We start from the raw sequence: 27,954 nt of genomic DNA, 5'->3' as shown, positions 1-27,954 counted from the left end.
CATTGGCATCCCAAGAAGAGGGGCATTTAATCTTTATTTTTAACATGGACATTCTTTACTTCTGGTCAGTGTACGCTTTCCTTTACTAATTAAAGCAGATGTACTGTGTGTGTGTGTGTGTGTGTGTGTGTGTTTAAGGGCCATTTATTTATTTTTACTTTATTTTTGGTTGCATTGGGTCTTCATTGCTGTGCGCAGGCTTTCTCTGGCTGTGGTGAGCGGTGGCTTCTCTTGTTGTGGAGCACAGGCTCTAGGCACGCGGGCTTCAGTAGTTGTGGCTCTCGGGCTCTACAGTGCAGGCTCAGTAGTTGTGGTGCACAGGCTTAGTTGCTCCGCAGCATGTGGTATCTTCCCGGACCAGGGCTTGAACCCTTGTCCCCTGCATTGGCAGGCAGATTCTTAACCACTGTGCCACCAGGGAAGCCCACAATGTGTATTTGATAGGCCACAAACAGGCTGTTTTAGTTAGCATAAAATTCAAGTTAACTCATGAAAAAGCCAGAATGACTTCCCCATACCTCAGTATGTGAAAATTTCTTTTATCAACACCAAGTAAATACTTGTTGAATGGGTAAATGCTTGGATGAGTGAATGGAGAAACATACCATGTTCTTTGTGGGAAAGTTTCAATAATGCAAAAATGTTGATTATCCCCAATTAAGGTGTGAAACTAATACAGTACTGGGGTCGACACAGAGATGAGAGACCCAGACCCCGCTCCCAGGAAGGACTTGCTGCCCAGTTGTGGGGAGTGTAACTTGTGCACACAGCCACCTCCCCTGAGGTCTCACCCCTGCTGCGGTGGCAGCATCTGGTGACTGAGCAACGTCAGGTAATAAAGGCCCTAGTTCAGCCCAGTGATGAGCAGCTCTGACAGGCAGTGCAGTTGGGTTGGCTAAAGCTTTGTGGGGTCTTTGCATCTGTTTAACTTCTTCCTCTGCCCCCTCCTCTTCTTTCCCCATCCTTTCACAGATGTTGATCCCTAATAAATAGACTGCACCCCAAATTGGCTTCCAAAAACCCAACCTGTAACGAATACTAATTAAAATACCAAACACCAAATACAAGCAAAGCAAGAAAACAAAACAAAACTGGAAACAACCTAAATGTTTATCAATAGGGAAAAGCTTAGTCAATAAATTATGGCACAGATTATGAAATGATATGAAGATGAAAAATGAATAAAGGACATTTTATGAACTGATATGGTAAAATGTTCCTGATACATTGTTAAATGAATTTTAAAAAGCAAGTAGCAGAACACAATCCCATTTAATTAGAGAATAGAAACTGAAATGTATTTGCTTTCCTTCCTCCCCTTTTAAGACACTAAGAATCCTTCTTACCGTGAAAAGATTGTGTGTGTGTATTCAGAGCAGCCCCCTTAGAGGGATTTACAGAGTTGACAGGATTAAATTGAATCCCTTTCGTGAGGACAGTGTATGTGGAGAGAGCCCAGGCTAGTGTGTCCGGCAGCACTGGGCTGGAAATCTGGCTCTTTTGCTTACCAGGTGTGAGATCTTGGGCAAGTCACACAATGGCTCCGAGCCTAAGTCCATCATCCAAAATTCCTCCCAATTTCTTGTGGAAATTGAATAGTTAATGCAAGTGTCTAGCACAATCCTTATCAGATTTGCGTGCTCAGTAAATTCTGTTCTTTCCCTGGCTTCTCCCCTCCCATTCCGGCCAGGAAATCCTACTCTCCACCACCCGCTTCCCTCCTTCCGAGCGGAGTGAAGAGAGCTGGTCAGAGCTAGGGGAGCATGATGGCTGAGGCCCCAGAGGAAGATCAGATGCCAGGGACCCCGGGTCAGGATTGAGCAAGAGCAGAGCAATGGGCTCCTCTGGACCCGGGTTTGCAGTGATGGAGACACCAACAATTCTGAGGTCTTCAGATGCAGGAAGTGAAAGGAGGTGTGGGGCAGACTGCACCTCTGGTTCCTTCTGGTCCAATGCTTCTCTCCCAAATGGTAAAATTGAGGAAGTCATGGGAGCTCAAAAGAAGCGGAAAAGGAGTAGACACTCCCTGCAAGAGGAAAGAGAGCTGGCCCCATATCCAGCTGCCCTGTCCACACCACGTCTGCCTGCGTTTTGATTTCAATTCCTTGTTGTTTACTGCCCCAATCAGGGAAACGGGAGATTCCCAGATTATAGACTCCTGGTCTTTCAGACACAAAGACCAGCAGGTCTCCAGTCACTTAGGTGGCTCCTCCTTCAGTCACCTCCATCCCAACTCTCCAGGATTTAGTTTTCTCCAGCTCTGGTCACTGCTGCACAAAGAACTCAAGAATCATAGCCTCTGGACTTTTCACAGGTAACCAGGTTGGGGATGCAGGTGAGACTAAGGGGGCAGGGAGGATGTCAGAGAAAGCAGGGAGAGGGGACTGTGGGTCTTAGGTGAGACTGAATGGGAAGATATATAAGGGGGCAGCTTGGGGATTTAATGACCGAGCAGAGATTTTAGACTCTCTTCCCTTCACTGGATGCAGACTGAATTGTGGCAGCCACAACCTCAGTCACAAACTGAGACTCACACTCAACCCCTTCTCTAGCCCAGTTCCAGCCCTGTCTTCAGCCCCAACTCCAGCCAAACCCCGTACCAACCCCAGTTCCTCCTTTAACCCCAATGGCCTCTTCACCCCAGAGTCAGCTTGAACCTTTGTGGTTTTTTGGCCGTGCAGTGTAGCACGCGGGATCCTAGTTCCCCAACTAGGAATCAAACCTGTGCCCCCTGCAGTGGAAGCAGGGAGTCCCAACAACTGGACCACCAGGGAAGTCCCAAGTCAGCTTGAATCTTAACACCAGCCCCTACCTAAGCTTGAACCTCAACTCTCTCCTATTTCCAACTTCAGCACCAAGCTTCGGTCCAACTCCATCCATGGCTTCAACATGAGTACTGACCCCAATCCTAGCAGGAGACGCAACCTTGATTCCAGCTCCCAGTGTTAGACCCAGTCCTAGCAATACATTAGCTCCAACTTTACCTGCACTGCCAACCCCAAACTCAACCTGACCCTAGCTCAAAGCCCAATCCTGACCCCACTTCTGACCTCAGCTGCAAAGCCAAGCCCGTCCCCGTTGCTAGCCTTGACCCTGGGCTTCTTCTCAACCCTCATCTCTTCCCTTATCTCCAGCCCTGCCCGCGGGTCCTACCTGGTCCCAGCCTCCATCTTTATCCCAGCTCCTTCCCCAGCCTGGCCGCTGGCCCTGCCTCTACTTCAGCTCCGACAGCCTCAGAGGCCGTGTTGGTCCAAACATGTCAGTGAAGTATGAAGACCTCCAGTACTTGGAGAGTGAGAAGAAAAGCCAGGGGTTTATAGATGGTAAGATGAATGGGGAAACGGTCTTTCCTAAAATCTCCTCTGAATATGTTTAGAAGGATTTCTGCTGTCATGTCATGTCTGCACCTCTACCATATGTACTGGTGGGGTCTCTCACTCTGAAGGGGAGGCCCCAGCCTCTGGGGACCCCAATAAAAACACGATTCAAGGTCCACAGCAGTCCTGGCTTCCTGTGCTCTGGGGAAGGGCATGAGAGTAAACCCATTTTCTTTCTCTCTCTCTTTTTTTTTAAATTTTGCCACTTAAAAGATTTACTGGCTATTTATTGTAGCTATTATTATTGTGGACAATTCCAGGAATAACAAAACATAGACCCAGATTAATTACACTGAAGGAAATTGCTAATATTGTCTTTTAAAACCATTGCAGCCATAATGATCGTTGCCTCCCAGCCTGGGCATGTTAAAAGCACCTAGTGTACATTTTCCAGAATTTTATTATTCCTTGTTTTATTTCCAAAGTCTTTTTTTTTTAATTAATCTATTTATTTATTTATTTTTGGCTGCATTGGGTCTTCGTTGCTGCACACGGGCTACTCTTCGTTGTGGTGCGCAGGCTTCTCGTTGCGGTGGCTTCTCTTGTTGCGGAACACGGGCTCTAGGCACGTGGGCTTCAGTAGCTGTGGCATGTGGGCTCAGTAGTTGTGGCTCACAGGCTCTAGAGCGCAGGCTCAGTAGTTGTGGCGCACGGGCTTAGTTGCTCTGCGGCATGTGGGATCTTCCTGGAGCAGGGCTCGAACCTGTGTCCCATGCATTGGCAGCTGGATTCTTAACCACTGCGCCACCAGGGAAGCCCGTATTTCCAAAGTCTTGAGGAATAACTTCTTCGTAGAGCCTTTACCTTAATGGCCAACAGTAAATCTCTTCTCTCCTATAGTTATGTCCTACTTGTACTTCTGCTTATTAATCCAGAGGTCAGCAGTGTGTGTTCCTATGGGCAAGTGCAATGTGCCCCATATTAGTAAACCCATTTTCTAACTTGTTTTCACTGATGAGTGTGAGCCTTCTAAGGTAGTCACCGTCTCTCTCCTTTGGTCCTCCTGCCTGGTGCCCTAGCTCTGATGATAAGACCTTATACATCGCCATCATACCCTGTCTGTGTGTCTTTGTGTACATGTGTCCCCAGGGGTGTGAGGGGCCCGTGTGACTGAGCACTTGTGCTGGTCCATGAGGGGTCAGTGGCCTGGACGTCCCCCTGCCCACAATTCTCCTTGTCCAGCCTCCCCCCAGCATCAGCTGCAGCAGCCTCCTCCCTGCAGGTCCCCGTGGTCCTATCCTCCTCCCCGTCTCTCTCAAGTCCTGGACCCTCCTCGTCCTGACACCCTCTCCTCTTGCAGGGCTGCCTGCCCTCAAGACCTTCCTGCAGCGGCTCCTCTCCAGCACCCGCTCCTTCCTGCTCTCCCTGGGCCTCAGCCTCCTCCTGCTGGTCGGCATCTGTGTGATCGCATCCCAAAGTGAGGGGCACAGGGTGGGCAGGGAAGACAGAAATAATGGGGTGCAGTGGTGGGGGCACTGGTGGCGAGAGTGATAAATGAGGATGACTGCTGGCCCTGTCACTTATCAGTTGGGGAATGAGGTCAAATTACGGCCCCTCTCTAAGCCTTAGTTTCCTCACCTGCAATATTGTATAAAAATAGTGCCGGGCCTCCCTGGTGGCGCAGTGGTTGAGAGTCCGCCTGCCGATGCAGGGGATACGGGTTCGTGCCCCAGTCCGGGAGGATCCCATATGCCACGGAGCGGCTGGGCCCGTGAGCCATGGCCACTGAGCCTGCGCATCCGGAGCCTGTGCTCCGCAACGGAAGAGGCCACAACAGTGAGAGGCCTGTGTACCGCAAAAAAAAAAAAAAAAAAAAAAAAATAGTGCCCATCCCTTTGGGTGGGGTCACGCTGTAGGGACCCAATGACATAATGCATGTCAAGTGCCCTGCCCAGTGCTGGCACAGAGGGCCTGATAACCCTTAGCACTGATTGTCTCATCCGCCTGATCAGATTCCAAGTTTCAGAGGGACCTGGCAACCCTGAGAACAACTTTCAGCAACTTCACTTCAAACACTATGGCTGAGGTCCAGGCACTGAAATCCCAGGGTGAGCCTGGTATGGAAGGGGGCTCTGGACTGTGGTGGGGTGCGGTGGGAGGGGGGGAGGAACTGACTCCTGAGCCCTGAGTCCCTGTGTTCTCCAGGTGGAAGTTTGCAGGAAATGATAACATCTCTGAAAGCTGAGGTGGAAAGTCACAAGCAGGAACTGCAAGCAGGTGAGAGACCCTTCGGGAGAGTGTGTGCAGGGGTGAGTGCCAGGCACTCAGGGCGGGGGAGAAATGGGAGCAGTCACGTGGTGCCCTCCCCTCCAGCCCGTAACTTGAATGACAAGGTGCTTTCTCTGGAGAGCAGCCTGGAGAACCAGCTGCAGGAACTCAAAGCAGGTCAGGCCCCTGCTCCCCCCCACCTGGGCATGAGGCGTGTGGGAGGGCAAGGGGGTTCCTAGGCTGGGCCCAAGGTGTGGACCTCTGGTCTCCAGGGACTCAAGGAGCAGAAGCCACACCCAGGGCACTGTCCCCACTGCCCATCCGTGTGCGTCCCAGGTTATTCCGAAATGCTCTTGCGAGTCCAACAGCTGGTCAAGAACCTGAACTCCCTGACCTGCAACATGCCTGCTCTCAAGAGCAATGGTGAGGGCTGCACGGGGTGGGCCGGCCCCAGTGTCTGCCCACGTCCCTCTGGACAGCACCTCAGACCCTCCCCTGCCCCGGCCCCTTAGGCTCGCAAAACAACTGCTGTCCTACCAATTGGCTGGAGCATGAAGGCAAATGCTACTGGTTCTCTTCCTCGGGGAAGCCCTGGCCCGAGGCTGAGAAGCACTGCCAGCTGGAGGACGCCTACCTGGTGGTCATCAACTCCAGAGAGGAACAGGTGAGGCCCCTAGAGCGCAGGTCCAAGACACGTCCCATTGAAGAGAATGGTTCTCCGCCTTGGCTACATATTGGCATCACCTGGGGAGCTTTTAACAATGACTGCCATCTGAGCCAGACCCTCAGAGGTTTAATTGGCCCCGGGCGTTGGGATAAACAACCCGAATCTCCTCGAAGGGTTTAATGAACACGTGAAGTTCAGAACTGCTAGTCCAAGGAATTGGCAGGGTGGGGAGAAGTCACCACTGCCCTTCTGTTGTCCCAGGATTTTGTCCAGGCCCATATAGGCTCCTCCTACACCTGGATGGGCCTCAGTGATCTGGATGGAGTCTGGAAATGGGCGGATGGAACGGACTATGAGACCAACTTCAAGTGAGTGCCACGGGTTTCTGTGCCCTTCTTCCTCGTTCAGCTCGGTCCCTCCAGGGTCTGACCCTCAACCCTTCTCCCTGACCTGGATTCCGTGCCTCCCTAGCTGCCTGTTGTCCTCTCCCCTCAGGAACTGGAAGCCAGGCCAGCCGGATGACTGGCAAGGGCACGGGCTGGGTGGGGGCGAGGACTGTGCCCACTTCCACCCCGATGGCAAGTGGAATGACGACGCGTGCCAGAGACCCTACCACTGGATCTGCGAGGCTGGGCTGAGCAAGGGCAGCTAGGGGAGCGGACCGCCTGGCCAAGGAAATGGCGGGGCTGGGGGAGGGGGACCTTCTCCTTGTGGGAGAGGAATAAGCCCTGGGAGATTGGAGCACTGCCATTGTTTTGAGTTGGGTTTTTTTTTCCCCCCTTAACTTTTAAAAGATTATCTAGAGTTCCTAAGGTATTTTTTTAAGTTCTGCTTTATTGAGGTATAATTGACGTACAAAATTGTAAGATATTTAAAGTGTACATCGTGATTTGATACATGTATGCGTTGTGAAAGGATTCCCCCATCTAGTTAATGAACATATCCATGACCTCACATATTTGTATCTATTTTTTAATGTGAGAACACTTAAGTTCTACTCTCTTAGCAAATTTCAATTATACAATACAGTGTTATCAACTATGGCCACTGTGGGTTTTTTTATTTAAAAAAATTTTATCTTATATTGGAGTATAGTTGATTAACAATGTGTTGGTTTCAGGTGTACAGCAAAGCGATTCAGTTATACATATACATGTATCTCTTCTTTTTCAAATTATTGTCCCAATTAAGTTATTACAGAGTATTGAGCAGAGTTTCCTGTGCTATACAGTAGCACCTTGTTGGTTATCTATTTTATTTTATTATTATTATTTATCTATTTTAAATACAGTAGTGTGTATATGTCAATCCCAAACTCCCAATCTATCCCTCCCCCCAACCCTTCCCTCCTGGTACCATAAGTTCGTTCTCTAAGTTTGTGAGTCTGTTTCTGTTTTGTAAATAAGTTCGTTTCTATCATTTTTTAAAGATTCTGTACATAAGCAAAATCATATGATATTTGTCTTTGTCTGACTTACTTCACTTAGTATGATAATCTCTAGGCCCATCCATATTGCTGTGAATGGCATTATTTCATTCTTTTTAATGGCTAAGTAATACCCATTGTATATATGTACTACTTCTTCTTTATCCATTCATCTGTCGATGGACATTTAGGTTGCTTCCATGTCTTGGCTATTGTAAACAGCGCTGCAATGAACATTAGAGTGCATGTATCCTTTTGAACAATGTTCTTCTCCAGATATATGCCCAGGTGTGGGATTGCTGGATCTCATCGTAGCTCTATTTTTAGTTTCTTTCTCTCTCTGTCTCTTTTTTTTTTTTTTTTTGGCTGTGCCACGCAGCTTGTGGGATCTTAGTTCCCCCACCAGTGATCGAAGCTGGGTCCTTGGCAGTGACAGTGTGGAGTCCTAACCACTGGACCACCAGGGAATTCCCTATTTTTAGTTTTTTAAGGAACCTCCATACTGTTCTCCATAGTGGCTGTACCAGTTTACATTCCCACCAACAGTGTAGGAGGGTTCCTTTTTCTCCACACCCTCTCCAGCACTTATTGTTTATAGACTTTCTGACGATGGCCATTCTGACGGGTGTGGGGTAGTATTTCACTGTAGTTTTGATTTGCATTTCTCTAATAATTAGTGATGTTGAATATCTTTTCATGTGCCTCTTGGCCATCTGTATGTCTTCTTTAGAGAAATGTCTATTTAGGTCTTCTGCCCATTTTTTTGATTGGGTTGTTTGTTTTTTTGATATTGACCTGCATGAGCTGTTTGTAAATTTCAGAAATTAATCCCTTGTTGGTCACATGGTCACCGTGTTTTACATTAGGTTCTCAGAACTTATTCATCTTATAGTTGAAAGTTTCTACCCTTTTACCAACCTCTCCCTGTTCCCCCCAACTCCCGGCCCCTGGCAACTACCCTTCTACTTTCTATCTGTGAATACGACTTTTTTTTTTTTTAAGAGTCTACATGTAAGTGATACCATGCAGTATTGTCTTTCTCTGTCTGGCTTATATTACTTGGTATAAATGCCCTCAAGTTCCAACCATACTGTTGCAAATGGCAGGATTTCCTTCTTTATCATGGCTGAGTAATATTCCATCATTTTATATATACATATATATAATGGATATATGGTAGAATATTATATTATTCTTTATCCATTCATCCACTGATAGACACTTAGGTTGTTTCCATATCTTGACTATTGTGAATAATGCTCCAATGAACATGGGACTGCAGATATCTCTTTGATATCCTGTTTTCATTTCCTTTGGATATAAACCCAGAAGTGGAATTGCTGGATCATATGGTACTTCTATTTTTAATTTTTTGAGGAACTTCCATATTGCTTTCCATACTGGCTACACCAATTTACATTCCCACCAACAGTGCCTAAGGGTTTCTTTTTCTCTACATCCTCACCAACTTCTGTTTCTTTTTAACCTTAAAAATCAGCTTTATTGAGGTGTAATTCTTACCCAATAAAATGCACCCACTTAAAGAGTAGAGATGACTCTTGACAAATATGAATGCCTAGGTAACTACCACTCCAATCAAGATAGAACATTTTCCATCACCCCCCAAATTTCCCTTATACCCCTTTGCAGTCTAACCCACTTATTTGTCCCCAGGCAACTAATGATCTGCTTTCTTTCACAGCTAATTGGTTTTGCCTACTCTAGAATTTCTTATGAATGAAATCACACAGTATATACTCTTTTGTGAAATCTAATGTATTTCATGTCACCTGATTTTTAACAACCTTAAAATGGCAGAATGGAGAAGCTAGGTGAGGTCTTGGAAAGTCCTATGTTATTGTGAAAAGAGCATTTTCCTTTCATATAGATTTGAGTTCAGTTCTTTTTCTGTCACTTAAAAGTCAGGTAAACTTAGGGTAATAAGGAAATGTAATTCTTTCATTTCTTTGAAGATCCCAGAGTTGTTGGGAAAAGTAGATAAGATCCCATGTGTATTGGCTACCTATTGCTGTGTAACAAACCACCCCAATGCTCAGTGGCTTAAAATAACAAGCATTTATTATACCTCACAAGTCTATAGATCAGCTGGGTGGTTGTTTGGTCTGGCCAGGCATGGCTCATCTTAGCTGGACTGGTTCATGCATTTGTGGTGGGTTGGCTGGGAGCTGGCTGGTCTAGGACAGCCTCTCTGCTGTGTCTGACACTTGGCTGGCTATGGGCTGGGGTAATGGGCTCGGGTAATGGACCATGTTAGGCTAGCCTGGGCTTGTTTGCATAGTGTTTGGGCAGGGTTCCAAGAGAGTAATTTGAAGAGTTGCAGGGACTCTGGAGCCTTAGGTTTGGAACTGAGGGATCACTTCTGCTGCATCCTATTGGCCAAAGTAGATCACAAGGCACCCCAGATTCAGAGAGTTGGAAAATAGACTCCACCTTTTGATGGGAGGAACTACAAAGCCATATTGTGGAGAGAATGGGTATAGGGAGGGGTGGAAATAGCTATTTTTCTAACAATCTAGCATACCAGGGGAAGCATGTCAGTTATGGAGAAACGGCCCAAAGCTAAAGGTTCCCATTAAGAGAGGACAGGACCCATTCATTACTGTACTGGTACCAAGAAAACTGCCTGGCATATAGGAGTGTCTCAATTAATGTTAATTAAACATAAAGAGGGTGATGTCAGAGGGAAGGTATGGGAAAAACAAAATTTAGCTCCCAGGAAGCGGCACCCTTTCACTTTACCCTGCCCACCAGCATCACATGAAAATCATCATGATGGAGCAGAGAGAGGTCTTGATGGAAAGTGCTCTGAGGGGACCTGGAACTGATGGGTCCAGAAGACACTGCCCAATGTTCAAGAGATTCCATAAGGAGCAGCAGTACCCAGTGAGTTCTGTGGGCACAAAATACTGGAACCCAGTGTAGCCAAGGGCACAAAACATTAAAACCATGCCAATAATATTCCAAACCAATAACTTCCAGGTCATTTCCCTCATCACTTAATGCAGTCCTACTTAATTAATTCTTGTTCTGCTGGATGTTGGGTCAGCATTCAAGTCTCATGAAGTTCTCTGTGTCTAGACTAGAATAGTCCTGGAAATCGTGACTCAGTCTAATGATGGAACTGACAGTTACCTAAGCAACATCTGCTCAGAAGCCCATACTCCTGAGTGTGTCCCTTGAAATAATAGTATTTAAAAATACTTGGTACCATGCCTTTCCTGAGGCTTTCAGACTACTCTTCTTTTTTGAAGACATTTTTTTAAAGCCACATAGCTACTAACAGGGTCTTCAGGCAAGAGCAGAAGGAAACAGAAAACTTACAGATGGATAAGGTTGAATGGCTACAGTTAATTTATTATAATAACCACCAATATCATAATGGAGAATAATGTTATCTATTGAACATAATACAGAACTATTTTATGAGGATTTGATGTATGTTTCCCAAAGAGGAAGAACATTTTGTGGTCAATGAGGGCACGGACAAATCTCCAACACCTTCCAATCTGTAGAGTGTGCAATCTCTGAAACATTTATATTACAATTAACGTTTTGCCAGTACATATTAACCTAGGGATGGCTGAATTCCCTTTTGATTGAACAGCTCTTCCCATATAGCTCTTAAAATAGTGGTGAGATAGTTAAGAATATGGTGCACACCAAATGAACCTTTTTTGTTTGTTTGTTTGTTAACATCTCTCTTTCTCTAAAGGAAAAGAAAATCTTTGTAGTGATCCAGTGACCTTCTGGGGAACCCCCAAAATCGTTTAGGGTAAAAGACACCTTCAGAATTTTATTTTATTTTTACTTATTTATTTATTTTTAAAAGAATTTATGTATTTGATTATTTATTATTTATTTTTGGCTGTGTTGGGTCTTCATTGCTGTGCGCGGGGGCTACTCTTCATTGCAGTGCGTGGGCTTCTCATTGCAGTGGCTTCTCTTGTTGCAGAGCACGGGCTCTAGGTGCACGGGCTTCAGTAGTTGTGGCACACGGGACTCAGTAGTTGTGGCTCGGGGGCTGTAGAGCGCAGGCTCAGTAGTTGTGGCGCATGGGCTTAGTTGGTCTGCAGCACGTGGGGTCTTCCAGGACCAGGACTCGAACCCGTGTCCCCTGCATTGGCAGGCAGATTCTTAACTGCTACACCACCAGGGAAGCCCCAGAATTTTATTTTTCTGAATTTAAGGTCTGATCTTGAGAAGGCAAAATTAAAACTTATCAGATAAGTTGAGACTTCCCTGGTGGCGCAGTGGTTAAGAATCCGCCTGGCAATGCAGGAGACACGGGTTTGATCCCTGGTCTGGGAAGACCCCACATGCCACAGAGCAACTAAGCCCATGTGCCACAACTACTGAGCCTGTGCGCCACAACTACTCTGCCCACACGCCACAGCTACTGAAGCCTGCATGATCTAGGGCCCGTGTGCCACAACTATTGGGCCCACGTGCTGCAACTACTGGGCCCGCGTGCTGCAACTACTGAAGCCCGCGTGCCTAGAGCCCGTGCTCTGCAACAAGAGAAGCCACTGCAATGAGAAGCCCATGCACTACAACGAAGAGTAGTGCCCCCTGCTTGCTGCAACTAGAGAAAAGCCTGCACGCAGCAATGAAGACCCAACGCAGCCAAAAAAATAAAATAAAATAAAAATAAATAAAAGTTATCAGATAGGGCTTCCCTGGTGGCGCAGTGGTTGAGAGTCCGCCTGCTGATGCAGGGGACGCGGGTTCATGCCCCGGTCCGGGAAGATCCCACATGCCGCGGAGCGGCTAGGCCCGTGAGCCATGGCCCTTGAGCCTACGCGTCTGGAGCCTGTGCTCCGCTAAGGAAGAGGCCACAACAGTGAGAGGCCCGCGTACAGGAAAAAAAAAAAATTATCAGATAAGTTAATTACTTGATTAGGGTTGTAGCATGAATTCTGGAATAAAGAATGGTTGAGAGGGCTTCCCTGGTGGCGCAGTGGTTTAGAGTCCGCCTGCTGATGCAGGGGACATGGTTTCGTGCCCCGGTCCGGGAAGATCCCACAGGCCGCGGAGCAGCTAGGCCTGTGAGCCGTGGCCGCTGAGCCTGCGCATCCGGAGCCTGTGCTCCGCAACGGGCGAGGCCACAACAGTGAGAGGCCCGTGTACCGCAAAAAAAAAAAAAAAAAAAAAAAAAAAAGAATGGTTAAGATTTCTACAAGGGTGACAGTGAAATATTTAAAAAACAACAATAGCAGAAGGTGACACAATTGTAAGAAACCTTAACACATTCAGCAGTGAGGAACTTTTGCTTGCTGGTTTGAACAAGCAAGGATGTAATAAATTCAGTATAAAGCACAAAAAGTTATTGTGATGAGATATATAATCTCTGCTCTCTCAACAGACCAAATAGATGATGATGGCTTTTACTATTTCTTGTTTAGAGCAGAACAATTTGTTATTTTAATAGAGAAAAAATAATTTTTAGCCTTGCATTAATATAATATTTGGCAGGAAAATATTCTCATACTTTAAAAAATGTTATAATAAACTCATCAAAATAAAACCGATCTTGCCAGTTTTAATACATTCCATTCTTTCTTTTTAGTGCCATTATTTATAGGTATTATATAAAGTCCAGGGAAAATAAATTTCATTTCACAAACCTTCTACAACTTTTTATCCACCCAGGTTTTACCCTTCATTATCATCTTGCACGTTCTAGAACAACTAAACACTTTAGGGAAAAAACTACTCTCTTTTTTCCTTGATTAAAAAAAATCACATGATTTTTGCCTACACATTCCTATTTCTTTGCTATCATTGTTTCAGATAGTCTCCACCACTTTGATTAATTATAACTGTCAAGGTAATAAATTTCACAGACAAAGCTGGGAGGCAGGTAATTGAGAACTGTTTGTTATATACCAGGGTCTAAAAATCCAACAAGAATCATGATCACACAACTACAACTCCCTATAGCCACACGCATTCCTTTTACACTTTTTAAAGTGGCAAAATGATTGTTTTAACATAACCCAAGTCAAGAACTATGAAGAGTGTGAGATTTCCTTGAAGTGTCTGAATTTTTGTCCTTCTTGTAAGCTAATGAGCTAGTCTGCCATCACTTTATAGGTATGAGCAGAAGATCTGACACCACTCGGTCAGAGATAAAAGACTTTATTATTCACAATACAGCAAACAGCACGAGCCTCATGTTTGTTTCAGTTCCCTTGTCTTCCAAGCCCAAGGGGGTGACTCAGAGGGACACCAGTGAATGCTGCAGATGCAGTGAGTTTGCATCACAGCAGAGGTACACATCTTTTTTTTTAATTGAACTATGGTTGATTTACAATATTGTGTTAGTTTCAGGTGTATAGCAAAGTCATTCCATTATATATATATATTTTTTCAGATTATTTTCCATTAAAGGTTGTTACAAGATATTGAATATATTTCACTGCACTATACAGTAAGTCTTTGTTGCTTATCCATTTTATGTATAGTAGTTTGTATCTCTTGATCCCATACTCCTAATTTATCCTTACCCCATTCCCTTCCCCTTTTGGCAAGCATAGATTTGTTTTCTATGTCTGTTAGTCTGTTTCTGTTCTGTATATAGATTCATTTGTATTATTTTTTAGATTCCACATATAAGTGATATCATATAATATTTGTCTTTCTCTGACACTTCACTTATAGTATGATATTCTCTAGCTCCATCCATGTTCCTGCAAATGGCAATATTTCATTCCTTTTCTATTCCATTGGGTATACACTACATCTTCTTAAGCCAATTGTCTGTTGAGGGGCACTTGGGTTGTTTCCATATCTTGGCTATTGTAAGTAATACTGCATGTATCTTTTCAAATTAGAGTTTTCGTCTTTTCCAGATATACACTTAAGAGTGGGATTGCTTGATCATGTGGTAGCTGTTTTTTTAGTTTTTTAAGGAGTTTTTTAAGGAATGTCCTTGCTGTTTTCCACAGTGGCTACACCAATTTACGTTCCCATCAACAGTGTACAAGGGTTCCCTTTTCTCCATACCCTCTCCAACATTTGTTATTTGAAGAATTTTCAATGATAGCCATTCTGACCAGTATGAGGTAATACCTCATTGTGGTTTTGATTTGCAGTTCTCTAATAATTAGTGATGTTGAGCGTCTTTTCATGTGCTTTTTGGCCATCTGTATGTCTTCTTTAGAGAAATGTCTATTTACGTCTTCTGCCCATTTTTTGATTTGGTTGTTTTTTTGATATTGAGTTGTATGAGCAGTTTGTATATTTTGGATATTAACCCCTTGTTGATCACATGATTTGCAAATATTTTCTCCCATTCCGTAAGTTGTCTTTTTGTTTTGTTGATGGTTTCCTTTGCTGTGCAAAATCTTTTAAGTTTGATTAGGTCCCATTTGTTTATTTCTGCTTTTATTTCTTCTGCCTTGGGAGACTGACCTAAGAGAATAGTGCTATGATTTATGTCTGAGAATGTTTTTCCTATGTTCTATTCTAGGAGTTTTATGGTATCATGTCTTATATTTAGGTTTTTAAACCATTTTGAGTTTATTTTTGTATATGGTGTAGGGGAGTGTTCTAATTTCACTGATTTACATGTAGCTGTCCAGCTTTCCCAACACCACTTGTTGAAGAGACTCTCTTTTCCCCATTGTATATTCTTGTTTCCTTTGTCGTAGATTGACCGTAGGTGTGTTGGTTTATTTCTGGGCTCTCTATTCTGTTCCGTTGATCGATATGTCCTTTTTTTGTGTCAGTACCATGCTATTTTGATTACTGTAGCTTTGTAGTATTGTCTGAAGTCTGGGAGGGTTATGCCTCCAGCTTTGTTCTTTTTCCTCAGGATTGCTTTGGCAATCCTGGGTCTTTTAAATTTTAGAATTATTTGTTCTAGTTCCGTGGAAAATGTCATGGGTAATTTGACAGAGATCACATTAAATCTGTAGATTGCTTTGGGTAGTATGGCCATTTTAACAATATTAATTCTTCCAATCCAAGAGCATGAGGTATCTTTCAATTTCTTTGAATCATCTTCAATTTCCTTTATCAATGTTTTATAGTTCTCAGCATGTAAGTATTTCACCTCCTTGGTCAGGTTTATTCCTAAGTATTTTTTTGAGATGCAATTTTAAATAGGATTGTCTTTTTACTTTCCCTTTCTGATATTTCACTGTTAATGTAAAGAAATGCAACAGATTTCTGTGTGTTAATTTTGTATCCTGCTACCTTGCTGATTTTGTTTATCAGTTCTAGTAGTTTGTGTGTGGAGTTTTTATGGTTTTCAATATATAGTATCATGTCATCTGCATATAATGACAATTTTAACTCTTCCCTTCCAATTTGGATATGTTTTATTTCTTTTTCTTGTCTGATTGCTGTGGCTAGGACTTCCAATGCTATGTTGAATAGAAGTGGTGAGAGACATCCCTGTCTTGTTCCAGATTTTAGTGGGAAGGTTTTCAGCGTTTCATCATTGAGTATTATGTTGGCCATGGGTTTGTCATAAATAGCTTTTATTATGTTGAGATATACAGAATCATTTCTTAAGGTGGCTGTAACACAGCCACTGTCCATTTTCAGCTTGTGCCCATGTTCTCAACTGATCCATACATAAACCAAGCTTGGGCTTTTTCTCCCCCTTCAAATGAAAACCAGGGAAGAGAACTGATGCAAATGTGGTGGGTGAGAGGGGCAAGGGGTGTTACTTGCTCATGTAGCTCACTTGGGCCCTTTGATCTGGTCCTGCTTAGGCTTGATTCAATTTCCATCTGCTGTATAAATCTGACCTTATGACTTGGTAGGTCTGACAAAACCCAGTTCATAATGAGAAGTTTCAGATACATGGTCACATTGTATCCTATGGTTAAACATTCCATCTCTTCCAGGGTCCAGTAACATGTCAAAAGCTATTTCTCAAAGTGCATCTAATTCTCTGCTGCAGATATCATGGTTTTATTCCAGAATCTCAGAGGCTTGTGTTGTGATTCTTCTACTGGAGCTTTCCGTAAGCTCCATTCTGCATCTAACACCTCCAAAACTTAGTCTTTGGGTCATATGGCACAAGCAGCAAGGTTGGTTGCATTGCAGACTTAACCTGCTGTAGTGCCTGTTCCTGCACTGGATCCCATTCAAAACTGGCAGCCTTCTGCGTCACCTGGTATATGGACCAGAGCAGTATTTCTAGATGTGGAATGTGCTGCCTTCAGAGACCAAAGAAGCCCACCAGGCACTGTGCTTTCTTCTTTGTGATGGTGGTGGGGAATGCAAACAGCAATAATTTATCTTTTACTTGGGAGGGATATCCTAGAAATCCCCTAACCACAAGAACCCTGAAGCAATTATACTCCAACAAAGATGTTAAAAAAAAAAACTGTAACAGCTTTATTGAAGTGGCTTATCCCTGAATTTTTATAGAGTTTATCTCCCTACATCCTGTAGAGTGTATGTGCCCTACCAAGGCCTCCAGTGTACTAGCTACCTCTTGCTCTTTCTGTCCAATCATCATGATGTCATCAATGTAACGGATCAGTGTGACATCTGTGGGATGTCCAGATATCCAGATCTTTCAGTACTAGATTAAGATAGAGGATGAGAGAGTTAAATAGCCCTGAGGCAGAACTGTAGGTGAATATTGTCTGTCCCATGTGAATATGAACTTTAAAAAAATGTTAAATTTGGGCTTCCCTGGTGGCACAGTGGTTGGGAGTCTGCCTGCCGATGCAGGGGACACGGGTTCGTGCCCCGGTCCGGGAGGATTCCACGTGCCGTGGTGTGGCTGGGCCTGTGAGCCACGGCTGCTGGGCCTGTGCGTCCGGAGCCTGTGCTCCGCAGCGGGAGAGGTCGCAGCAGTGAGAGGCCCGCATACAGCAAAAAAAAAAAAAAAAAAAATTTAAATTTTATACTGGAGTATAGTTGATTAACAATGTCATGTTAGTTTCAAGTGTACAGCAGAGTGGTTCAGTTATACATATACATGTATCTATTCTTTTTCAAAGTCTTTTCCCATTTAGGTTATTACAGAGTATTGAGCAGAATTTCCTGTGCTATACGGTAGGTCCTTGTTGGTTATCTATTTATCTATTTATTTATTATTTTTAAAAATCTATTTATTTATTTTTAAATTTATTTATGGCTGCATTGGGTCCTCGTTGCTGCATGTGGGCTTTCTTTAGTGTGGCGAGAGGGGGCTACTCTTTGTTGTGGTGCACAGGCTTCTCATTGTGGTGGCTTCTCTTGTTGCGAAGCAGGGGCTCTAGGTGTGTGGGCCTCAGTAGTTGTGGCACACAGGCTCAGTAGTTGTGGCTCGTGGCCTGTAGAGTGCAGGCTCAGTAGCTATGGTACATGGGCTTAGTTGCTCCGTAGCATGTGGGATCTTCCCAGACCAGAGATGAAGCCTGTGTCCCCTGCATTGGCAGGCGGATTCTTTGGTTATCTATTTTAAATATAGCAGTGTGTACACGTCAATCCCAAACTCCCAATCTGTCCCTCTCCCACACCCTTCCCCCGGGTAACCATAAGTTCGTTCTCTAAGTCTGTGAGTCTGTTTTGTAAATAAGTTCGTTTGTATCATTTTTTTAAGATTCTGCATATAAGCGATATCATGATATTTGTCTTTCTCTGACTTACTTCACTTAGTATGATAATCTCCAGGTCCATCTATGTTGCTGAAAATGGTATTATTTCATTCTTTTTAATGGCTGAGTAATATTATGAACTATTTTTTTGATCTCTTTTCTAATTGGAATGGAAAAGAATTCATTAGTCAAGTCAATAGCCATATACCATGAACCTGAGAGCTTACAAATATGCTTTGACAATAATGTGCACCCAGCACAGCAGCTGAAATGATAGCTTGGTTAAGTCTGCTTCACACTGTGCGAGAAAGAACCAAGTGCAAGCCATTGGTAATACCAAGATGTTAGACCAGAGCAATACCACATCCCTGGAGAAATTCAGAATATTAAAAGATTTGGGGGCTTCCCTGGTGGCGCAGTGGTTGAGAGTCTGCCTGCCGATGCAGGGGACACGGGTTCGTGCCCCGGTCCGGGAGGATCCCACGTGCCGCAGAGCGGCTAGGCCCATGAGCCATGGCCACTGAGCCTGCACGTCTGGAGCCTGTGCTCCACAGCGGGAGAGGCCACAACAGTGAGAGGCCCACGTACCGCAAAAAAAAAAAAAGACTTGGGAACCACAAAAGGCCCCGAATAGCCAAAGCAATCTTGAAAAAGAAGAACAAAGCTGGAGGCATCACACTTCCTGATTTCAAACTATATTACAAAGCTATGGAATCAAAACAGAGGATATTGGCATAAAAACAGACACAGAGATCAATGGAACAGAGAGCCCAGAAATAAACCCACACATATATAGTCAATTAATTTATGACAGAGAAGCCAGTAATATACAGTGGGGAAAGGACAGCTCCTTCAGTATATGATGTTGGGAAAACTGAACAGCCACATGCAAAAGAATGAAACTGGACCACTATCTTACACCGTACACAAAAATTAATTCAATATGGATTAAAGACTTGAATGTAAGACCTGAAACCATAAAACTCCTAGAAAAAAACATAGGGAGTAATGTCATTGACATTGGTCTTAGCAATGTTTTTGTGGATCTGACTCCAAAGTCCAGGTAAACAAAAGCAAAAGTAAATAAATGGGGCTACAACAAACTAAACAGCTTCTGCACAGTGAAGGAAACCATCAAAATGAGAAGGCAACCTACTGAATGGAGAGAAGATATTGGCAAATTCTATATTCTATGAGGGATTAATATCCAAAATATATGAAGAACTCATACAACTAAATAGAAACAACAACAACAAACAATACAATTTAAATATGAGCAGAGGATCTGAATAGACATTTTCCCAAAGGAGACATACAAATGGCCAACAGGTACATAAAAATGTGTTCAACATCACTAGTAATCAGGGAAACGCAAATCAAAACCACAATGAGATATTGCCTTACACCTATTAGAATGGCTATTATCTAAAAGACAAGAAATAGCAAGTGTTGGTGAGGACGTGGAGAAAAGGGAAACCTTATGCTCTGTTGATGGGAATGTAAATTAGTGCAGTCACTATGGAAAAGAGTATGGAGCTTCCTCAAAAAATTAAAAGTAGAACTACCATAAGATCCAGCAATTCTACTTTTAGGTATTTATCTAGCAGAAACAAAATCACTATATTGAAGAAATTTCCACATCTCAATGTTCATTGCAACATTATTTACAATAGCCAAGGCATGAAAACAACCTAAGTTTCCATTGATGGATGAATGGATAAAGAAGATCTATCTGTCTATCTATCTATCTGTCTATCTATCTATCTATCTATCTATCTATAATAGAATATTATTCAGCCATGAGAAAGAAAGAAATCCTGCCTTTTGTGGTAACAGATGGGCCTTGAGGGCATTAGGCTACTTGAAATAAATCAGACAGAGAAAACAAATACAGTCTTACCTCACATATATGTGGAATCTGAAAAAACCTGAACTCATAGATACAGAGAACAGATTGATGGTTGCTGGGGGTGGGGTGGGGTGGTCTGACACAATCTCCATCACAGATTTGATGCTCAGTAAAAATTTGCTACTGTCCCCTGCTCCTCCCCTCCTGTTCCAGTCAGGAAATCCTATTCTCCATCACCCTCTCTCCTCCTTCCCCCCATGGTCTTGAATCCTTGGTTGACTTTTTTTTTTTTTTTTTTTTTTTTTTTTTGCGGTACGCAGGCCTCTCACTGTTGTGGCCTCTCCCATTGCGGAGCTCAGGCTCCAGACGCGCAGGCTCAGCAGCCATGGCTCACGGGCCCAGCCGCTCCGTGGCATGTGGGATCTTCCCGGACCAGGGCATGAACCCGTGTGCCCTGCATCGGCAGGCAGACTCTCAACCACTGCACCACCAGGGAAGCCCCCTTGGTTGACTTCTACTTCTGAGTGCAGGGAAGCCTAGAGCTGGGCAAGCTTGATGAAGCTGGTTCAGGGGTTCAGATTCTAGCAGGCCAGGTCTGAATTGGGCAAGAGAAGAGAAATGGGTTCCTCTAGACCAGAGTCCATGATATCTGGAGACATCAGCAGTTCTGGGGAATTTAGAGGCAGGAAGTGAAATAAGATGAGGCAGAGGAGAAACGATAAACTGCACCCCTGGCTCCTTCCTGTCCTGCTCCCCCTCCCAAATGAGGAAGTCAGGGAGCTGGAAAGAAGGGGAAAGGAGAGGAAACGCTCCCTGAGAAAAGGGTGCCAGGTGGGGTTCATCCCCCACTGCTACCTAAATAAACCCTTTGCCTGTATTCCAACCTGTTTCTCATTTATGGTCCACAGTCAGGAGCTAGGGGATCTCAGGGTACAGAATGTTGGGCCCTTCACACACAGTCAGGAAGGATTCAGTCACTCATGTGGAATCTCTCCACTTTATAGCCCTTCATTCAGAATTTCCAGACCCTGGTACCTGGGCTGCCTGAGGAAACCAGGAATCACATTCTCCAACTTTCAGGTAACAGGACTGAGGAGGCAGGGAGAGTAGGAGGGAAGATGGGGGAGGGTGACTTAGTGGTTTTCGTGGAAATAAATGGGAGTTTGGATCACAGATTGAATTATTAATTGGAGGAGATTGAGACTCTGTCTCTCCACTGACCTCAGGATTGGGTTGGACACATCTTCAAGATAGGTTCCCCTGTCCTCTGTAGAATAAAGAATCCTTCCGAGTTATAAGTCCCTCTGTAACTCTGGGTTTCCTGCTTTGGGCTGTCAGTCACTTGCAGTTACTAGTTCAAATGTCTGTCCAGCCTCAAGGATGGAGTCCTAGGAGGGAGAGCCACACCTGCCCCTTCCCTGACATAGTCTCAGCTCCTGGGATGGGGTGGAGGGTGGAGGAAGGAGCTTTCCCAAGGAGCAGACACAGTATTTCACAGTCACAGGAATCAGACATCTGAAATGGAATTTTACTTAGTTCTGTATAACCGATCCTGGCATTGCTCTGGAGCACACGTTATCACTAATGGCAGAAAATCACCTTGTCAATTCGGAAGAATCTACTCACTTCTGGATTTTCTGTCCTTTTCAGGCTCAGGTCAATTCTGGATCCTCTCCCTTCCCTCTTCTCCCCCTATTCGTCCTGGGGATGATCATTCTTTTTTTCTTTTTTTATAAATTTATTTATTTATTTATTTTTGGCTGTGTTGGGTCTTCATTGCTGCGTGCGGGCTTTCTCTAGTTGCGGCGAGCAGGGGCTGCTCTTCATTGTGGTGCGCGGGCTTCTCATTTCAGTGGCTTCTCTTGTTGCGGGGCACGGGCTCTAGGTGCACAGCCTTCAGTAGTTGTGGCCACTCGGGCTCAGTAGTTGTGGCTTGAGGGCTCTAGAGCAAACGCTCAGTAGTTGTGGCGCACGGGCTTGGTTGCTCCGCGGCATGTGGGATGTTTCTGGACCAGGGATCGAACCCATGTCCCCTGCTTTGGCAGGCTGAATCTCAACCACTGAGCCACCAGGGAAGTCCCGGGATGATCATTCTTGATGGAGCAGGGCGTCACATTTTCCTCACAGGTGCCATTTCTACTTCCTGTCAGTGGGCCTATTGGTGTGAGGGCTTCTCCCTGAGGTCTTTTGCCAGCCCTTTATCTGAGAAGCAAAGCACAGATCTTCTCTGCTCTGTTGAACCCAACCCACTGTACATTCAATCTTCCTTGTCCCCAGAAATCTGACCCCACCAATAGTCCAAGCGCCAATCTCTTTTATAGGAACCAAACCAAGGACTCACTCACTCTTTCTTTTTTTTTAAAGTTGAATTATAGTTGATTTACAATATTGTGTTAGTTTCAGGTGTGTAGCAAAGTGATTCAGTTATATATATATTTTTCAGATTATTTTCTATTGTAGGTTATTATAAGATATTGAGTATAATTCCCTGTACTATACAGTAACTCCTTATTGCTTATTTATTTAATGTATAGTAGTTTGTATCTGTTGATCCTATATTCCTATTTATCCCTCCCACCTCGCTTTCCCTTTGGTAACCATACATTTGTTTTCTATGTCTGTGAGTCTGTTTCCGTTTTGTATATAGATTCACTTGTATTATTTTTTAGATTCCATATATAAGTGATATCATATGGTATTTGTCTTTCTCTGTCTGACTTACTTCACTTAGATGATAATCTCTAGGTCCATCCATGTTGCTGCAAATGGCAATATTTCATTCTTTTTATGGCTGAGTAATATTCCATTATATATACATATATATATATATACACACATTTTATACACACACACACACACACACACACACGCACACACAACATCTTCTAGGCCAGTCGTCTGTTGATGGGCACTTTGGTTGTTTCCATATCTTGGCTATTATAAATAGTGCTGCTGTGAACATTGGGGTGCATGTATCTTTTCAGATTAGAGTTTTCATCTTTTCCAGACATATACCCAAGGGTAGGATTGCTCGATCATATGGTAGCTCTATTTTTAGTTTTCTGAGGAAACTTCATGCTGTTTTCCATAGTGGCTGCACCAATTTACATTCCCACCAACAGCATAAGTAGGTTCCCTTTCCTCCACACCCTCTCCAGCATTTATTATTTGTAGCCTTTGATGATGGCCATTCTGACTGGTGTGACGTGATACCTCATTGTGGTTTTGATTTGCATTTCTCTAATAATTAGCAATGTAGAGCACCTTTTCACGTGCCTGTTGGCCATCTGTATGTCTTGTTTGGAAAAATGTCTATTTACATCCTCTGCCTATTTTTTGTTTGGGTTGTTTGTTTTTTCAGTATTGAGTTGTATGAGCTGTTTGTGTATTTTGGATATTAACCCCTTGTTGGTTGCATTGTTTGCAAATATTTTCTCCCATTCTATAAGCTGTCTTTTCATTTGTTGATGGTTTCCTTTGTTGTGCAAAAGCTTTTAAGTTTGATTAGGTCCCATTTGTTTATTTTTGCTTTTATTTCTTTTGCCTTGGGAGACTGATCTAAGAAAACAGTGCTACGATTTATGTCCAAGAATGTTTTGCCTATGTTCTCTTCTAGGAGTTTTATGGTGTCATGTCTTATATTTAGGTTTTTATACCATTTTGAGTTCATTTTTGCATATGGTGCGCTCCTCTTTTTTTCTAATTCCCCTCATGCCCCAGTGGAACCGAATCTCTCCTGGCAAGGGCAGGGAGGCTGCCCCTCCCCCTCATTCACCCCCCCCACCCCCCGCCACTGTCTCATCTCTGGATTCGGTTTTATGCAGTCATATTGCTGTTGATATTGAAAGCAAAACTTCTGGAATCTGAAAAACTTCTTTTAAGACCTTTTTTAAAAACAAATTTATTTATTTATTTGGCTGCCTTGGGTCTTCGTTGCTCCGCGCGAGCTTTCTCTAGTTGTGGTGAGCGGGGGGGGCGGGTGCTGCTCTTCGTTGCGGGGCGCGGGCTTCTTAACATAACTACTGAGCCCATGTGCCACAACTACTGAGCTCGCGTGCCTAGAGCCCGCACTCTGCAACAAGAGAAGCCACCGCAATAAGTCCGCTCACCACAAGGAAGAGTAGCTCCTGCTCGCTGCAACTAGAGAAAGACCGCATGCCAACGAATACCCAACGCAGCCAAAAAATAATAAATAAATAAGTTTATTTAAAAAAAAAAGAATATCAATATCCAGAAAGGGTACAGGAACTGGGAGGAAGCGCAATGAATCTGGCATAGCCAACGCATCGCAAATTGAATTTGCAAGCCGAGGCTTGCAAATTGAACAAAAAGTGTTATATAAAAGCTACATTTTCACAAATTAAAACAACAACAACAATAACAACCTGAATTTTCTTCTGTCTGGCATGAATATATTTTAAAAGAAGACTGTTCCCTAATTTTAGGAAACTTCCCAGGCTGGCTTTCTAATTATGCAAACAAACCCTCTGTTATTCAAAGTTATACAAGACCCTCTTCTGAAAAAGGACTTTGGTCCAAAGGAGATAAAAGTGCTCTTGGGTGATCATGTAACCTTTTCTAAGTTGATTCTGGAAACAGAGTCTTAAGTAAGGAGAGGATGAGACGGAGGAAGGGCTTGTATGACATGTGTTTGTCTGGACTTGTTTGAATCCCTATTGGAGTCCTATATTAAAAGGACTCTGGTTATAAACTACAGAATATCTCTGGGTTTAGGTAATGCCAAAAGACCATTCATTACACAAGGGTGTCTCACACAGCCTGTTATGGGTTGAATTGTGTCCTCCAAAAAGATGCGTTGAAGTCCTAACCCCCAGTACCTGTGACTGTGACCTTATTCAGAAATAAGATGGTTGCAGCTGTAATTAGTTGAAAGGAGGTCATATTAGAGTAAGGCGGGTCTTTAATTCAGTATGATGAGTGTCCTTAAAAGGAGAGAAGACACACACACACACACACACACACACACACACACACACACACACGGGAGAAAACCACGTGATCACAGAAGCCGATTAAAGGATGGCAACTGCAAGCCAGGGAAGGTCAAGGATTGAGGCAAACCATGAGAAGTTAGGCAGATGCAAGGAAGAGTCATCCCCTAAAGGTTTCAGAGGGAGCATAACCTTGCTGGCGCCTTCATTTCAGACTTCTAGCGTCCAGAACTGTGAGATAATGCATTTCTGTTGTTTTTGCAGCACTCTGTTAAGGCAGCCAGCCATACCTAGGAAACCAACAGGTGACTCTAGGGCAGGGAAGTGGCTAAAGCCCTGAGATAGACTGGAAAGGGGACCTGGAACCCCGAGAGACTCTTTCCTTTCCACCATCCACTTAAGTCCTCTTTCTCACTGCAGACTATAATTCTCTGTTCTTTAACCAACACTTCCCGTGATCATTTCTTGCTTCTTCCTTTGTTCAGGTATACAGGTGGGGGGCAGAAACCAGTCCGGGGTAGCCCCTCCCTTCTTCACTACTAAGGGCTGAGTTATGACTGGTTTAAGCTTATTAGGGCATGCCCACTCTTTTGTCTGTGATTGGTTTAGGGATAGACATGTGACTCAGTTTTGGCCAATGACACTTGAGGATCTGGAAACCTTCTGGGGCTTCTGTGAAAGATTTTCTTCCCTGGTGAAAAAGAAAGAAAGAAAGCTGTCTAGGAAGGAACCCTGCTTGTTGCCTTCCTGCTGTGGATGGTTCCTTGTTGAGGACATGATGTTTGGAACAGTGGCAGCAGTCACATGACTATGAAGGGAAGGTCAGGAGTAAGGAGTTACTTAACTGACGGAGCAGCGTGAACCTACAATGATTCCTTGGGGGAAGGCAGGGAGCTGGGTGATTAGTGGATCCAATACTGGCTAAATGTTGTGCACTGAGTAAGGTGCTCTCCACATCCTGCTTCTCATCCGGAATGAAAACATATACTTCTCTTAGGGTTAACCTACTTGTAGGTTTGGGGGAAAAGGACAAGAATCTGAACAGAATCTGAAGAAAATGTATGACTCATTGGATAGAAAGGAAGATAAATGCCTCTAGTTGTACTCCCAGAATTGTTAGGATTTGAAATGTCAGAATGAGTCATAACTGGTCATGTTTTGAGAGTGAAAAAGCAATCCCATTGTGTATTATTCACATGGTGCATGATTACTTCATGGAGGTGGATGGGAACAGTCTATTGCCCTTTATTAGAATAGTTTCAGAATGAGAAAAGAAAACCATTAAGTAAATCAGGATAAGCAGTGCCCGACGCTCCTAATTCCACCACTTTTCCATAGATTGATTTGCACTACCTGAGAATAAGGGGCAGACACCTCTCCCTGCTGTACACAGAGGCATAGCCACTACTGCCTAAAATTAGCCAATCAGAAGTTAACACATAAACTCTCCAGTTTCATATCTTGACTGTGGTGAACTGTGACTAGGAATGGAGTAATTCTATCCCAGAAGATCATAAGGAACAGAATGCTTATATAAACTAAACTGCCTTAGACCTCTGTAAGAAATTATATGGACAGCAGTTGCAAATAACTGAAAAATATTTTTCCCTTCTGTCAGCAAAACTGTTGAGCTCTACTCTGCTGAAGTCCTCATCGGGTTCTACTGAAGCAGCAGATGGACAGGACTGAATGGGAAGTGAAGTCCTTTGCATTATACTCCCCTGACCCCTCACATGAATCCTGAGACCTTTACCAGTTCACTGACCACCAATCACAGCCAATCCTGAGATGGAGGCAGGTCTATACTTCTCAACATAAGGGACTGGAATTAACTCCCTCTTGCCTTTGCTGTCCTCATTCCACCCCTGCTCTTCAGGCTTTTCTTGGATTTTCAGGATGTCTCTTTTCTTAAAGTCAAAGAGAGGTTGGGTAATACATCCTCTGGCTCTTCCTGCCTGAAAATCACTCCACTTCCCTGCCTGGCCTTGGGAACTGGTTTTATCGATGTTGTAGTGTCTAAATAGTACATTTTGTAGAATTCCAGTAAAGTAGGCAATGAATCAAACTTCTGATCTTCTGTTTGGAATCTGAGGTGACTCAGCTCAGTTACTCGGCTCCTCCAAGTGGAAGTCGCCTACCTTGGCCATCTCTGCACCCACGTGCTGAGACTCAGTAGCCATGTGCATCCCCACCAGCCCCAGCATCGACACCACAGTGGACCAGCTGGTGTCTCAGCCTCACTGCTGTGCCTGAAATGGCAGTAGCAGCTGTGAGCACTCGCCACTGGAAGTCTCTCTAGCCATTTGATCATTTTTTTTCATAATTTTTTTCATATTCATATTTTCAAACTCTCTTCTATGTATTTAAACATATTAGATATATTCATTTTGTATTTTTTCAATATTCCAACATCTAAACATAAAGTTCTGTTCTGCTATTTGCTATTTCCACTGACTCTCATTCCTGATGCCCTATTTTTTCTTTTGTGTTTTGTTTTGTTTTGTTTTTTACACTGTAAGCTCTTAGTTTTTGAGACTTTGTCTCTCAAGATTCTTTCGGGTCTGGTCTGGTGGTATATTCCTCCAGAGAGGATTTGTGTTTGCTTCTGCCAGGTGCCTAAAGTCCTTCCAAGCTGAGACTACTTTAAGTAAATCACTCAGCTGGATGTTTCTTGAAACTCAAATGCCTGTGTGTATTTGTGCCCTGATCCTGCTTGAGGACAGGCTTGTGGTTATGAATTTTTATGAGAATCTTCTTTCATTCTCTGGAAGACCAGCTTTCTTCTTGTCTTTGTCAACTGGAAAAAAAAAAAAGCACAACCTGGGGAATTCCCTGGTGGTCCAGTGGTTAGGACTCTGCACTTTCACTGCTGAGGGTGCTGGTTCAATCCCTGGTTGGGGAACTAAG

At 43.8% G+C, this 27,954-nt stretch overlaps 1 protein-coding gene across 9 annotated transcripts; it reads left to right on the top strand.

The window, feature by feature from the left end:
- The first annotated feature begins 630 nt into the window (after positions 1-630).
- CLEC10A (C-type lectin domain containing 10A) lies at positions 631-27,012 on the top strand. Of its 9 annotated transcripts, none has more exons than XM_081219643.1 (10): positions 631-832; positions 2,129-2,314; positions 3,135-3,323; positions 4,678-4,794; positions 5,330-5,434; positions 5,523-5,762; positions 5,922-6,008; positions 6,098-6,249; positions 6,514-6,620; positions 6,748-7,252. In XM_081219643.1, the coding sequence occupies exons 3-10, from the start codon at positions 3,257-3,259 to the stop codon at positions 6,902-6,904; spliced, it is 1,032 nt and encodes a 343-aa protein (XP_081075769.1). In that variant the 5' UTR covers positions 631-832; positions 2,129-2,314; positions 3,135-3,256; the 3' UTR covers positions 6,905-7,252. The 9 variants fall into 9 exon arrangements, with proteins under 9 accessions (XP_081075769.1, XP_081075772.1, XP_081075771.1 ...); XM_081219646.1 differs by having other exon boundaries at positions 631-2,314; positions 5,330-5,425; positions 5,523-5,594; positions 5,691-5,762; XM_081219645.1 differs by having other exon boundaries at positions 631-2,314; positions 5,523-5,594; positions 5,691-5,762.
- The last annotated feature ends 942 nt before the right edge of the window (positions 27,013-27,954 follow it).

The sequence above is a fragment of the Mesoplodon bidens genome (genome assembly GCF_964165515.1).
Source record: "Mesoplodon bidens genome assembly, chromosome: 19".
NCBI lineage: Eukaryota > Metazoa > Chordata > Mammalia > Artiodactyla > Ziphiidae > Mesoplodon > Mesoplodon bidens.
The sequence above is the reverse complement of the archived record's forward strand: the minus strand, read 5'-3'. Positions and strand labels throughout refer to the sequence as shown.